Source organism: Condylura cristata, unplaced genomic scaffold, assembly GCF_000260355.1.
Source record: "Condylura cristata isolate star-nosed mole 26May11 unplaced genomic scaffold, ConCri1.0 scaffold00009, whole genome shotgun sequence".
NCBI lineage: Eukaryota > Metazoa > Chordata > Mammalia > Eulipotyphla > Talpidae > Condylura > Condylura cristata.
The window spans coordinates 56,061,384-56,075,618 of NW_004567110.1; the positions used below are offsets into that span (position 1 = coordinate 56,061,384).

The 14,235-nt window shown below is 41.4% G+C and overlaps 1 protein-coding gene across 2 annotated transcripts; it reads left to right on the forward strand.

Moving 5' to 3' along the window:
* The first annotated feature begins 393 nt into the window (after window positions 1-393).
* On the forward strand, window positions 394-5,112 carry PENK (proenkephalin). Of its 2 annotated transcripts, none has more exons than XM_012722924.1 (4): window positions 394-479; window positions 574-633; window positions 1,057-1,227; window positions 4,152-5,112. In XM_012722924.1, the coding sequence occupies exons 3-4, from the start codon at window positions 1,090-1,092 to the stop codon at window positions 4,812-4,814; spliced, it is 801 nt and encodes a 266-aa protein (XP_012578378.1). In that variant the 5' UTR covers window positions 394-479; window positions 574-633; window positions 1,057-1,089; the 3' UTR covers window positions 4,815-5,112. The 2 variants fall into 2 exon arrangements, with proteins under 2 accessions (XP_012578378.1, XP_004679921.1); XM_004679864.2 differs by having other exon boundaries at window positions 1,087-1,227.
* Window positions 5,113-14,235: the final 9,123 nt, after the last annotated feature.

Genomic DNA, 14,235 nt, shown 5'->3' on the forward strand with positions numbered 1-14,235 from the left:
ACCAGCTCGAAGGGTCTGCAGCACCTTCCAGAAATCCACGTTAGTCCACCTGTCCCTCCTAACGCCCCCACTTTGGCTCTCTCTGGAGCCAGCATCCCAGCGAACGCAATTTCAGTGACTTTAGCGGGGGAGCTGGGTCTCATCCCACTCTCTCACCAAATTTCCTAACTGCTTTGGTTTGTCACCCAGCCATGTGGTGAACCACCAAGCAACCCCCTCTCCGTTTTTGCCCTCTCCCCCCCCCCCCCCCCCCGCCAGTGCTTGGATCGGGGCGAACCCCTCCCGCCAAGGCGTCGGCGAGGGGCTGGCGTATGCCCTGCGTCAGCTGCAGTCAGCCGGCGATTGGGGCGCGCTCGCCTACTTCGGTTTGGGGCTAATTATAAAGTAGCTCCAGCAACCACCAGCCCCGGGACCGCAAGGCGAGGGAGGCGTTCTCAGCCCGGCGGCCCTGCAGCTACTCCTGGGACCAAGACGATAAGGTCTGAGCCTGCAGCCAGTTGCGCCCTCCCTCGCCCCTGAGGGCTCTCCTGACGCCCGCTCCACTCACACCTGCCTTCTTCTCTTCCCTTCTAGTGTCGTGTCGCGCCTGGGACGCGGTTTCACCGACCAGCCTGCGTCATCCCAACAGTCAACGTGAGTGAACTTGCCCAAAGATCGTCTTTGTTTCTTGAGTTTGGGGTCTTTCGCCACCTCTATTTTACTCGTTTTATTGCATGAGATTCCCCAACTTTCTTCCGGCTAGTCTATCACTAGGTCAATGCAATGCCTCTCCAGGATCCCCTCTCTCAAATTTGGTCTCTGGGGTTGCCATCAGAATCCTAACCTGGTCAGCGGACTCTCAGAAAGAGTCGTGTATCTCGGAGTCCGAGGTGCCGGCGGCAGTGATAACTTGAGAGCCACGATATCATGCCCCACAAATCTCCCGAAATGGCGTCGGCGGGCGGGAGGGAGGGAGCCCAGAGAAGTGTGTTTCTACAAGTTCTTGATCGACGAAACGCTTGCTGGGGCCGCCCTGGCAAGGGTTTCTTCTAAGGAACCCGCTCTGCACCTGAGCAGGCTTGGAGCGCGTTTCCCTTTTCCACGCAGCCCATGGCGCGGTTCCTGAGACTCTGCACTTGGCTGCTGGCTCTCGTCCCTGGGCTCCTGGCGACAGTGCAGGCAGAATGTAGCCAGGACTGCGCGACTTGCAGCTACCGCCTGGCACGCCTGACAGACATCAACCCCTTGGTGAGTGTTACTCGAGGTGGGTGAGCCTCTCACTGCGACGCCGGCAGACAGCTCACAGCCGTCGCGCGGCGTATTATGTGGTCATCGTGACTCGGACCACTTGCGACACAGCTGTCCCGACAATTCCCCGAACGTCGACCAGGTCCTGCTCTAGGTCTCAACCTGGGGGACCCGCGACTATCTAGGGAAGGGCAATGGCTATATTGTCTCTATGCAAGAGCCCAGATGTGGTCTCTTCAGCACCTCGGAGAGCGCTGCACGTAGTCTCACCTGTACCAGGGTAGATTAAATGCTCAAGATTCCAACCTATAATATTACCAAGGGCCCCTTCCACGCAGAAGACTCCTTGCATCCTTCCCGCAAATAATTTTCTATTAGTGATATTTTGTCTCCATTCTTGGAGTCGTTGCTCTCCAGTCCTCAACCTCATCTGTGGATAGGGAAAGGGGAAAGAAAAGAAGGGGAAAAGCACAGTAAACACCTGGGAATGAAGTAATTAACAACTGTCTTACTGGCGAGTGAGCTGGAAATCAACGTCCGTCTTGCTCTTCGGTTTAATTTGACTATTAAAAAAAAAGTACAGGAGAGGACCAGTGTCAGAAGAGGTACCTACAATGCAAAGATATAATGCCACAAGGGAGGTGGGGGAAGGGTGCTAAGCTGAAAACAAAGGAACTTGCTCTTGTGTATGTGCTCCTGATATTGTGTGTGCTCTTCGATATGTTCCTTCTGCCCTGTTGAATCAGAATCTCTGAGTCTGGGATCTGGGAAGCTTCATTTTGACTAACTCACCCAAGGATTCCTTTATATGTGTCCTCTTAATTTGTTGAAATTCTGGGATAACTTTAAGAACTCAATAGAGAATACTTTATTAATGTAAGGAGCTAAGCTCTTCACTTAAAGGCATAAATAGGGATGAAAGTTTTAGTAAGGATTCCATAAAATCCAAGTCAGGTTAAGTGTTTGTTTCATTTCACCTAGCCTATCCACTTTATATGATATGTGCAGGTCCTTACATGGACTTTAAGAGAGGACACATACAAGGGCTATCTATTTAAACTAGGAGGGGGAAAATGTTACATCTTAAATAAGGGTAGCAATCACTTCATCTCTTTTCTTCTGATAAGTCTTGGGTTCTATTTAACTGATTTGTTTTATGTTGGGACTTATTTTAAGGCTGTTATTTTCTTTGTAACAAAAAAGATTTTTTTAACAACCATGTTACTAGAATTATAACAGTTTGGAGATTTTAACTAGTTGCAAAAAGATGACAAAACTATGCAGTAAAATCAATGCAACAAATATTTATGGAGTTTCCACCATGTGAGAGACACTTGTCCTTGGTTCTATGTCATATACAAACATAAGCAGGCAAATCATGACTGATGTCCAAATTGAATTTACCACTTAATATGTTTTTTATCAAGAACACTAAGTGGATAAATACTACAAAAGTTCTACAAACTGCTATAAGAACATATAGCACTACTTCTTTAGTACGAATGGGTTATACTTAATATATGTCATAATTTTGAAGAATCTCAAAAAAACTAAAAAGCCATAAAATTATAGGATATAAAATATCCAACATCGATTTTGATTAATCATCTAAAATTTATTTTAGAATGGAAATATTAATACCTGAACACCTTAAGTTTTTAGTGATTTTCAATGACTATCAAGACTAAAGAAGGATCATTTCAAGTAAATTAGTTTTAGGCTTTCTTATGTGCATGTATTAATTTTTTTTAACTTAAGAAATCTTTAAGAGTTATTTAAACATGTACCCTAAAGAAATTTGTTGCATTAAATATTTTCTTTCATTGTGATTTGTAATGTGTTTATTTCATTTAATATACCAACATATTTTTAAATACTAGAAAGGACCAGATTTACCTGTTTTAAATTAAGGGCTGGTCATCTGGAGCGTCTATAAAAATGCTAAGAAATATCATTTGGATTTTATAAATGTTCATATAATATTAGTACTCTTTTTATCATACCCAATTTATCCATTAAGTAGAAGAGAGTGTAACAAGGTTATTAAAATATACAGTTTAATACTTAAACTGATTAAAATTTAATCACTATATAATAAAAAGAAAGTTGTATATCGTCATTCCCATTTTGTCAGTTAACTTAATTCCCATTGGAAAATACTTTTTGTATTGTGACTAAATGTTAAGAAAAGAATAATGAATAATTTGAAGCTTTGCATATGTGTAATTTTATATGACTATTTGTTTCAATATGATTAAACTTGTTTTAAGTCAATCAAGGGAAATTTAGTCTCGCTATTTCCAACAAGTCAGTGTGTCATAATCTAAATAATTGACAGATTTTAAATTGAATTTTTAGAATGTTTTCTTCACAAATTTATTTTAAAATTGTTGTTTTTCTTTAAAGATTAAAGGTGTTAGCAGGAATACGTAATATTCCAGGTAAAATATCACCACATAACAAACCTTATATTGTTAATATTGATTTTAGCTGCAAGTCAAGAAGATAAAAGGAATTTCAGACAATATTCCTAGTTAGAGATGAGGAGAATTTTATTTTCCTGTTGCTTAGAAAAAGCTCAAACAAAATGAAATCTGTTGTGGAAAAATTATCAGTGAAATCAGATTGTGCAGACAGGCAATCAAGGTTAAATTTGGGTGGATGGAAAAGGCTTTCATCATATCGAAATAGCATCATATGTACTATTTGTTAAAATCAAAGAAATAGTTAAATTTCATTCATTGTTTTTCTCCATCATTTTCCCTTTCAATTTTCGTTTCATTTTTGCTTGTTCGTTATGACCAAAAGCTACATTATGAAAATAGAGATGACCTCATTATAGAGGAGCTTCCTATCAGAGACATTTGTGATCTACTAAAATGTGTCAAGGTAGTGAAATCACAAGAATCAAATTCTTTTCTCAGGCTTGCACCCTGGAATGTGAAGGGAAACTGCCTTCTCTCAAAACCTGGGAAGCCTGCAAAGAGCTCCTGCAGCTGTCCAAACTGGAGCTTCCTCAAGATGGCGCCAGCGCCCTCAGGGAAAGCAGTAAGCAGGATGAGAACCACCTACTAGCCAAAAAGTACGGAGGCTTCATGAAAAGGTACGGAGGCTTCATGAAGAAAATGGATGAGCTTTATCCTGTGGAGCCGGAAGATGAAGGAAATGGAGGCGAAATCATTGCCAAGAGATATGGGGGCTTCATGAAGAAGAATGCGGAAGAGGATGACACACTTGGCAATTCCTCAGACCTGCTGAAAGAGCTTCTGGGAACCGGGGACAATCAAGAGAACAGCCACCACCAGGAGGTCAGTGATGATGAGGACGTAAACAAGAGATACGGGGGCTTCATGCGAAGCTTAAAGAGAAGCCCCCAGCTGGAAGACGAAGCCAAAGAGCTGCAAAAACGATATGGTGGGTTCATGCGAAGAGTAGGTCGCCCAGAGTGGTGGATGGACTACCAGAAGAGGTACGGAGGCTTCCTGAAGCGCTTCGCTGACACTCTGCCCTCTGACGAAGAAGGGGAAGGTTACTCAAAAGAAGTTCCTGAAATGGAGAAAAGATATGGAGGGTTTATGAGATTTTAATACCTTCGCCCAGCGGTGACCCCTGGCCCCAGCACACCTTTCTCTAACCCCCAGTGAGAGACTGCTTTGTTGGTTGTGTTTTATTGTCCTGTGTTGTTTGCATTGTAGAATTGATTTTATTGTCTAGAGAACTAACTTTACAACCTGAAAGTATCATTACAGGTTCTGTGTTAACTTTTGAGAGTCTTAAATTCAGTATTGGTCTAGGACCATTATTTTGTTTTCAGGCTAATAAGATAGTTTTTGTTCACTTGTTCTTTCTTTTTGACAAAACACCAATAAAAACGCTTACTTGTATACAGATATAATAAACCCTTTTCCCCAACGCATAACATTCTTGCAAGTCTCTTCTTCGCCAAGGCCATCAATTTGCCTTTTGGTTTCCACAGCAAACCCTAAACTCAGAGGCAGAGGAATTGTGACCTTTTAACAGATTTGTCACTGGTCATATTCCCTTCCAAACACTGCTACAAATATCTTTAATTTAATTCCCTAACTAGGCAATCTTCAAGAATAAAAGCATGGAACGAAAGAAAAATTATTTTCATACTAATTTCAAGGTATCATACAACTTGAATCAAAACCAAAGCCTATTAAAAACTGTATTCACTCACATAAAAAGAAATCTGCCTTTACATCCAGGTATGTGTATCATTTTTCTTCAGCACTGGATTTTAGAAGTTAATACCACATTAAAGATAATTCTGTTCCATGTTACAAATAAAGGAAATAAAGCCAAGAAAGGTTTAGGAGTTAGCTCAAGATTGCTTAGAAGTTGAAAGATTAAAACAGAATGAAGCTTTCCAACAACTTGTTTCCTAGCAATGCTCTATCTATTCCAGTTCCTTATCTCCCATCTAAACAACTACCGAGAACTTCATCTTTTTTACTATTGTACACTACCACACCACATATATAGTGGGTTCTCTAATGTTTGATGCATGAGGGCATGAAAGAATAAAGGAATTAATGTAGTGACCAGTTCACGGACAAGGTATTATGAATGTTTTGTAAAGCAAATTCTCATAGCACAAGAATATTTATAACAACTCCTTATGACTAAGCCATTTGAGACAATATGCAGGTACAATAGAGTCACATTTCTTTATTTTTCGAATTACAGCTGCCTACAGCTACCTCATCAACTAAGTCTTGCTTGTAAGACCTTACTAACCCCCTCCATTTTTTTTTTCTTTTTTCAGAAGAAAAATGGAAAGCATCTCTTTCCTACAGCCCCCCACTGTTGAAGCCCAGGGGTTCCAGTCTGCTGGAGACAGCTCCAGAGGTTTGGGCAGGCCATCCCTCTGAGTCCAGCCCCTCTAGGTTCCCTGGATATGCTTGTGGCCATGCATATTAAAAGGTCCATCTCCTGCTGAGTGGGGCACTCCTCCCCATTCACACAGTACTTCCTGACCCTTAGCAAACTATTACTTCAGGGCACAAGAAAGCCCTTCTTTTAAACCAAGGGTGCAAGTAATGTTAAGTGTTTGAAGCAGATCAGATAAATAGGTGATCACAGCATCTGGCTCTTAGACATCTGTCAGGAGCTGCTGAGGATTAATGGAGCAATAATACACTGGAGATATCAGCTCTCCAGTTATCCTTTTTTTAAAAAAAAAATATTTATGCATACAGAACTGGAGTACAGACCAGAGGTGCAGGGGCTTCATCAGAGACAGAGTGGGGAGCAGAACAGACAGATTGTTAAGGTACACTGCTGAGGGGAGCAGCGGGCGGGTCAGGAGAGGTCTGCCGCGCCATGTGGGTCACCTCCGGGGCTGGGGATCGAACTCACACTGAAGTGACTGCGGCCAGCTTACAGTGCTGAGTCCTATCTCATAGTGCCACGGGGGAGGGGGGGGCCATCCAGTTATCCTCAACTAATTGTTTCCTTTGGAATTGCCAGTCTGGTATTGTCAGACTTTTCCAAAGAAATCTGAAGTCAAAATTTCCATGATAATAACCCAAGTTTTTAATCTTGGCCATTAATTACATTTTAAACAGACATCTGCAGATTGCATTTGAGAGACATGGGGTAAGTTGTTTGGGAGAAGGGGGAGGAGAGAAAGAAGAGGCTATTTCATTCACTCCATAGAGCAAAGGATTCCCAAACCTTGGAAACAGGAATCCAGCCTACATCCTGGAGAGATGGTTAAAAATAAAATAGACTTTTTCCTTCCTCATAAGCTGATACAATTATTATCCTAAAGTAATACAATATGATATATATGCATATATACATGTCATACAATATATTAGAGAAAGTTATGCAATGCAGTTTTGCAATGCAATGCAATACTTTTCAAACGCAGCATATTATTATGTAGGAGCCCTTTCTAATATGGGATAACTGTGGAGACAGGGCTAAAATATTTAGGTGGTTACAGACAATTGCTGCCCCTCTTTTTCACCATGTGTCACCACTTATCAGGAGAATATAGGTCTTCTAAGAATGCCCAGCTTAAGGGATGTCCAGTATGGGACAGTGTTACTCACTCTTGCATTTTCTCACTTTCATCATACCAGGCCACTAGTTGAGATCATAGAGGTGTGTACGGAGTGAAGGAACAGAGGAGAAGGACAGGAAAAGAGAAAATGACACAGCACAAGATGGCTCCTTCCCTTAATATGGTTGTACGCATGCCCAGTGCTTCTCAGGACATCAGATGAAACACAATACCCAGCTCCCGTTGACTTAAACAGTCAGTGTGGGCTCTACAGTTGGTCACAGGAAGTCTCCAGCCATGAAGATCTCCCTGCGTCTCCAAATATCTCCCATGCTGACCAGCATGCAATCTAAAACCCCATCATAAAAAATTTTGTACATTTGACTCTTAAAGGCTTTGATTTTTAATACTTTACTGTTTAAGTTCTGAAGCGCATTTGACTCGGAGTCATCTGGGAAGTTGTTTTTAACAACACAATAACTGGTCTCTGGCTTTGGAACTCTGTCAGAAGCATGTGCCCAGCATAGGTGTTCTGAGAACCAGAGAAACTGGAAGAATTTGAATTAAGATAAACCAAGGACTAGAATTTAGGGTTATATGAACTGGAATGTAGAGTAAGATGACCTCACAACCACTGCAGATTCAAGAATGTGAGAAAACTGTGTAGGAAATAGAAAAAGTACTCAAGGTAACTGCAGAGGGCGCTGCTGTTCCAATCCTAGCTCGCTTAATTCCAGACACCCTCTTGAGCCCCATTCAACCTGCTTGCACTTCCCCCAGTCTGACTTCTAGGCCCAAGTCCATGGTCTGGATTCCTTCTAAAGCCATGTTTACCCAGACTACCTGGATAAAGTCCCAAGTAGCTGTGATCTGAAACTAATGCTGCACACATACTTCATCTTCGCCCATTGGGTAATAAGTAAACACCTTAACATAAACAAGGTGCTCAAGCACAGGGCCATACAGTCAGCATTTAAGTGTTAGCCACTGCTAAGCTCAGAATCCAGTTCTTATAGTTGGGTCTTGGGTTTTTCCTCACCCCAATCTGAGCCTCACAGGAACCAAGTATTACCTCTTCCTGAGATACTATCTGGAAGCTTCTGTCCTGAGCAGAACCTGCAAGGGAGAGGACCCTGAAAAGAAGGTTTCCTCTTCTGAAGGTTGTTTCATGATGCAGAAACTATTTGTCAGGTTTTTTAATATTCATCTTCACTTTCTCCATTCCTGTTACAAATGTGTCAGGGCTATATAATTAAAAAAAAAAAAAAAAGCTATTGAAAAATAAAAGGCCTGAAGAATCTGTGGCTTATTCTTAAGCACAAAGATTCTTCATAGAGGCAGAGGAAGGGTGTATGGTTCGAAGACTGTCAATATTTATGTGGCATTTTCCTTGAAATGTATATAAACACCCCTCATGAATTAATTACTTTGTCCAACAAATAGTGGAGGCAGCCATGTGAGTACCTGGTGAAGAATATTAAAGACTGGAACAGTGAGTTCAGTACCCTGAAATGGTAGCATGTGAGCAACTGCGGAGACTTAGACAGCCTGTGGAGGCAGTAGAAAAGGCTTTGACTTTTATTCTCAGTGAGACAGAAAGTGATTTGAGGTTGAGAGAAGGCAAGTGACAAAATAAGCTGACAAGTTTGAACTTCACTGCTTTGTTTTCATATAGAGCAAGTTTCCTAATTCCTCATTCTCCCAAGGGAAAAATGTATCTGTCATCATTTTGCCATCAAAGCTCTTGATTTACCTGGGGAGAATAGTTATATAAAACACTTAAGGTTTTATAATAAAAATGCAATGAATAAGTCTACTCTATTAATTCCTACGTGGTTGCATCAGCAATACCACAGTGATAAAGAAAAGAAACAGGAGTCATGGAGCAGGCTGCAGGATAATGGTCAGGATCCCAGCCTTTTTATTGACAAGAGAAGGCTGGGCCAACTCAACACTGGATCTTAGCTTTAGGGACAGGAGTCCAATGATATACACCCAACTCCCACCCATGACTCCAATCTTATTAACAAGATGTTCCACTGGTCAGTCCCTGGGGCATATAGCACATCAACCACTGCCCAACCCCCCACCCCTTCTCCCCTTCCTGGCCATAGCTATGGATTTAAGCCTATTGCCCCAGGGTGATCAAGCATCCTGCTCTTATCTAACTTGAAAGGAGCCTTGGGCTATACCCACTGGACACCAACAATCAGAACTTATAATACTCACTCATTGTTTATAAAATGAGGAACAAAGAAACAAAACACATTCTTAGTATTGACAAGAACTTGTCCCTTCAGAGACAGAGGGTCAGTTCATGTGCTTCTACTCTCTTTTTTAATCAAGCAAAATATAGCTACAGAGAAGCCCACATAGCTTAACTGTACATCTCACATAACCCATGAACCACAAGGCAGGTCAAGAATGAAACATCACCAGGGATTCAAAAACACCACTCACACCCCCCTTCCCCCATTTAACTTACTCTTCCTTCCTCCCTGATGGTAGTCACTTCCTGACTCTACAACCATAGTTGAATTTGCCTATTTTTAAATTTTCTAAGAAGGGAAAAACTTACTTTTTTTTCCATTTTACTATGTAACTCAACATTATATTCTTGTGATTCACCTGTGCTGTTGTATATTACTGTAATCTACTATTTGTACTTCTATATAGTCTCCCATTGCATGGAAATTCTTTTATTGATGGAATCTCAGATTGTTTCCAGTTTAAGGCTATTACAAATACTGCTGCTATAAGCATTCTCAGTCCTGGGCCCTCCCTGGTGGCGCAGTAGGTTAAAGCACAACACCAAGAAGCTAAAGCCACTTCAGCATGAGTTTGATCCCTACCCAGGAGGTGACCCTCACATAGCATGGCAGACCTCTCCTGACCTGCCCACCTCTCCCCTCAGCAGTGTTCTTCATCTATCTGCCTGTTCTGTTCCCTACTCTGTCTCTGGTGAATCCTCTCACCAACACTGTGCCTCTGGCCTATACCCCAGTTCTGTATTCATAAATAAATAAATCTTTAAAAAATATATAAAATGCTATCAAGAATCCTCTAATACAATCTATACAAAAGTGTATAGAAAATACTGAAAATACTGATGAAATATTAGATATGCATTATGCCATTCCTGCCATGTTTACAGAAAGACCATCTAGGGCAAGTGTTAGATCCAACACGCCTCTCCAAACTTGTAGGCTCTCTGAAACCAGTAGAACTAAAATGGTCCTAGTGGACCATTCAACAAGGAATAGACAGTTTCTAGGTTTTACAGACTTGATAACTGAATGGTTTTAAGGAACTACCTCATCACAGACCTTGCAGAAAGACAACAATTTTCCACAATTAGGTAGGCTCTTAACTTGTCAAAGGAAATAATAAATTAATGGACCCCACCCACATCTCCACACCAATACCATCTCAGTGTGTAGGACAGTATGTCATGAACCTGACATGATGAAAAGGAATTGGCTGATGGGAACCAGAACCAGAAATAAGCCTCACCACTGACTTAAACTGAACACCTGTGCTTTCTATCACGTGTTGGTTTTTGCAACTTTGATGCTGGTTGTAGGAAGTGTCTAAGTGTCTGCCAAGGAATCGCCCTTCCTCTCTCCCCTTCACTCCCTTGTAAATAAATTCTTTTTTTTTTTTATTTTCTTTCTGTGTGTCGCTTTTGGCTCTTTTCCCCAGTTCTTAAGAGCAATTTCCCCTGGGTTCAGCCTGTAGCCTCACCCTTGGGGAATGACACTTCTCATTGTTTTCTTTTATCATGAACTTTGGAGAACTGGGGTTTCTGATACACCCTTTGTCCAATGGTAACTTGCCTACCCTCATTTTGGTTTCAGTCTAGAACAGAAAATGGAAGGGATAGAAGGTCGCAAACATGAGCTGAAAGATCCAAGCTGCCAGAATTCCTCCTTCCGTATCAATTAAGTATAAGGGACAGAAAATGGGTTAAGAATAGAAGGTCAATTTCATATTTGAAATAAGTAATACGAAGATAGAAGACTAAATAAATTCTTGTTCCAGTGCAAAAGTGTACGTGAATTTGGAATAGACAGTGGAGAACTTTCCCAGAAAGTTGCTTTTTTTTTTTCTGTTCATTTCCAAGTTACTCATTTAATATTTATGGAGGAGCATATACTATAAAACATGCACTATTCTATTCTGGGAAACTACAGTAAAGAAAGCCACCCAAATTTCCACTGTCTCAGAGCTTACATCTCAATGTGATGAGACAAAAAACAATGGAGAATGTTTTTTCAGATAATTTTCAGAAATATTCCCATTCACAGGAAGATAGTGCATACAAACATAAAACTATACAACCACTATTAAAGTTTTGATGCTTCAAACTAAACATTTCTGCAGGGCAAAAAGAAACTATGATTAAAATGAAAAGACACCTTCCTGAAAGGGAAAAAATATTTTCACACTATACATCTGCCGGGAGATTGATATACAAGATGTACAAAGAAGTCCTAGCACCACCACCACCCCCCCAAAAAAATAACACAAGCAAAAGATGGGCAGAAAATCTAAATAGGTTTTTTTTTTTCAAGGAAGACAAACAGAAGACCAACACAAAAATGAAAATGTTCATTATTACTATGATCAGGGAAATGCAAATCAAAACTAAAATGAGATACCCCCATATCAAAATGTCCTGTATCAAGAAGACCAGAAACAACTAGTGATGATGAGGATTGGAGAAAAGAGCTCCTGGGAATGTAGACTGCCCCTGTCAGCCTGAAAAACAGTATGAAAATTTCTCAAAATATGAAAAATAAGTCTATCCTTTATCCAACAATTCCACTTCTTAAGTATCTATCCCCCACCTCCCACAAAAAAAAGCTCAAAGGAAGGTCCACACCCAAGGTTCTTTACAGCCTTGTTTACAGAAGCCAACCTATGGAAACAACCTAAGTGTCCTCAGACAGATGGGTGGATTAGGAAGATGCGGTTTAAATACATAACGGGAATAAAGCAGCTATAAGCGGGTAGATAAACTGCTGTCATTTGTGGCAACATGGATGGAGCTGGAAGGGATTATGCCAAGTGAAACAAGTCAGAAGAAAAAAGAGAAATGCCAGATGGTGTCATTTATATGTGGAATATAGAAAACAAAGGATTAAAAATCTTAGAAATCTGGCCCTCCCTGGTGGCGCAGCCAGTTAAAGCACAGCATTGAGAAGCTAAAGCCACTTCCGCTGAGTTCGATCCCAGCCTGCCCCGGAGGTGACCACATGGTGTGGTCAGACCTCTCCTGACCCACCCGCTGCTCCCCTCAGCAGTGTACTTCGTTGATCTGCCTGTTCTGCTCCCCGCTCTGTCTCTGGTGAAGCCTCTCGCCACCCCTGAGCCTCTGGCCTGTACCCCAGTTCTGTATGCACAAATAAATAAATCTTTAAAAAAAAAAATCTTAGAGATCTAATTGTAGAACTAAGGCTACTGCGAGAGAAGAAAGCAGGCCAAAGCAGGGAGTGTGCACACTGGGCTGTAGTGAAGGACTTTGGGTGTCCTGGTGGTGGGCATCTTGTGACTGCAACACCTGAAAGGGGTGCTCTGATACACCTAAAATGTATATAATGTCACAACCCAGTATTACTGCAAAGCTCGGTGCAAGTAAGTGATAGACAAAGTTTGTGACTGGCACGAACTTCATTGTGTTCCTGGCAAGTCACGCCCCCTGGGGAACACAGGTAAGCTATTACAGATCATGGAAGTTGCTTTTCACAAACTGATTCAAAGAGGCTTATCAGTTCCCAGAATGCAGCAGTTCCCAGACTTTAGGAGGCTTATGCTTAGGAGTCTCCCTGTATGCAGACAGTCCCAGATTCTTGGATCCCACCCCCAGCCTTGCTCCGGCTGCCTGGACCTTCCAATTACCTCAATAAAAAATAAGTTTGATATTTATCCTAAACAATTTTTATTAATGAATACACACAGGTGCATGTGCACAATTTTATTTTTATTAACATTAATAATTCTGGTCATATCGTTATCCTGCTACCTTCTTTTTACCTTACTATATCTTAGCAATATTTATTCATCAAAATGTTAATCTCCCTGATTCTTTTTAAATATTGTATGGGTGTGGCAGACCTTTCCTGACCCACCTGCTGCTCCCCTCAGCAGTGTACTTCACTGATCTGCCTGTTCTGCTCCCCACTCTGTCTCTGGTGAATCCCCTCACCCTCCAATCCTCAGGCCTATACCCCAGTTCTGTATGCATAAATAAATAAATTTTTTAAAAATTAAATATTGTATGTTATCGATGGAATTACATGCTTTGCTTTTCTGAAAACTCCACTTAATTTTTTTTCACATTATAAGCAATGCTACAGTGTTATATCCTTGCATGTGTACTGCACAGTTGTCTAATAGCCATGTGTATGTGTGTGTGTGTGTAGTGTAACAGAGTAATACTCAGGGAAAGAGAAGTGTTAGGTTCCCTGACCACCTTAAAGAAGCAGCAAAAGTAATCTAGAAAAGAGTGGGATAAGGATGGAGACAAGAGGAAGTGGAGAAAAAAGAAAATAGAAGGGACTGGAGGAGGCACATGGAGCAGAGAGTCATGTGAAGAAGCTACACTTGCTTCTTGGCTTGGACTAGTACCAGGGACTTGGAGGACATGGAAGGAGACACTTGAAAGAGATGTGAGTGAGAGACCCATGGGGAGGCTGACAACTGTAACCGTCATCTTGACTTGTATTCTGATTTTGGCTCTTTTCAGTCCAGATGTGCCTGGCCCCTTATTGCTTTCCTGATGGGTCCCCACCAGGAGGTACCTTAGGCTTGTGGCAGACTTTTGCGCCCCAGTGGCCCTCATTTGGGCCAACGCTGTTGGTGCCTTTACCCACCAAGGACTGAGTAACTTTGGGTGCTTCATGGGAAAACTATTTTCACTATATTCTTTCCCTTCTCTACTGCACACTAATTATATTAAAAGTTCCTTTCTG

Excerpts from the sequence above, each read along its gene's own strand:
- PENK (XM_012722924.1), top strand. The coding sequence starts at position 1,090 with ATGGCGCGGTTCCTGAGACTCTGCACTTGGCTGCTGGCTCTCGTCCCT. Across the intron at positions 1,228-4,151 it reads TGACAGACATCAACCCCTTG|GCTTGCACCCTGGAATGTGA; the intron begins GTGAGTGTTACT and ends TTCTTTTCTCAG.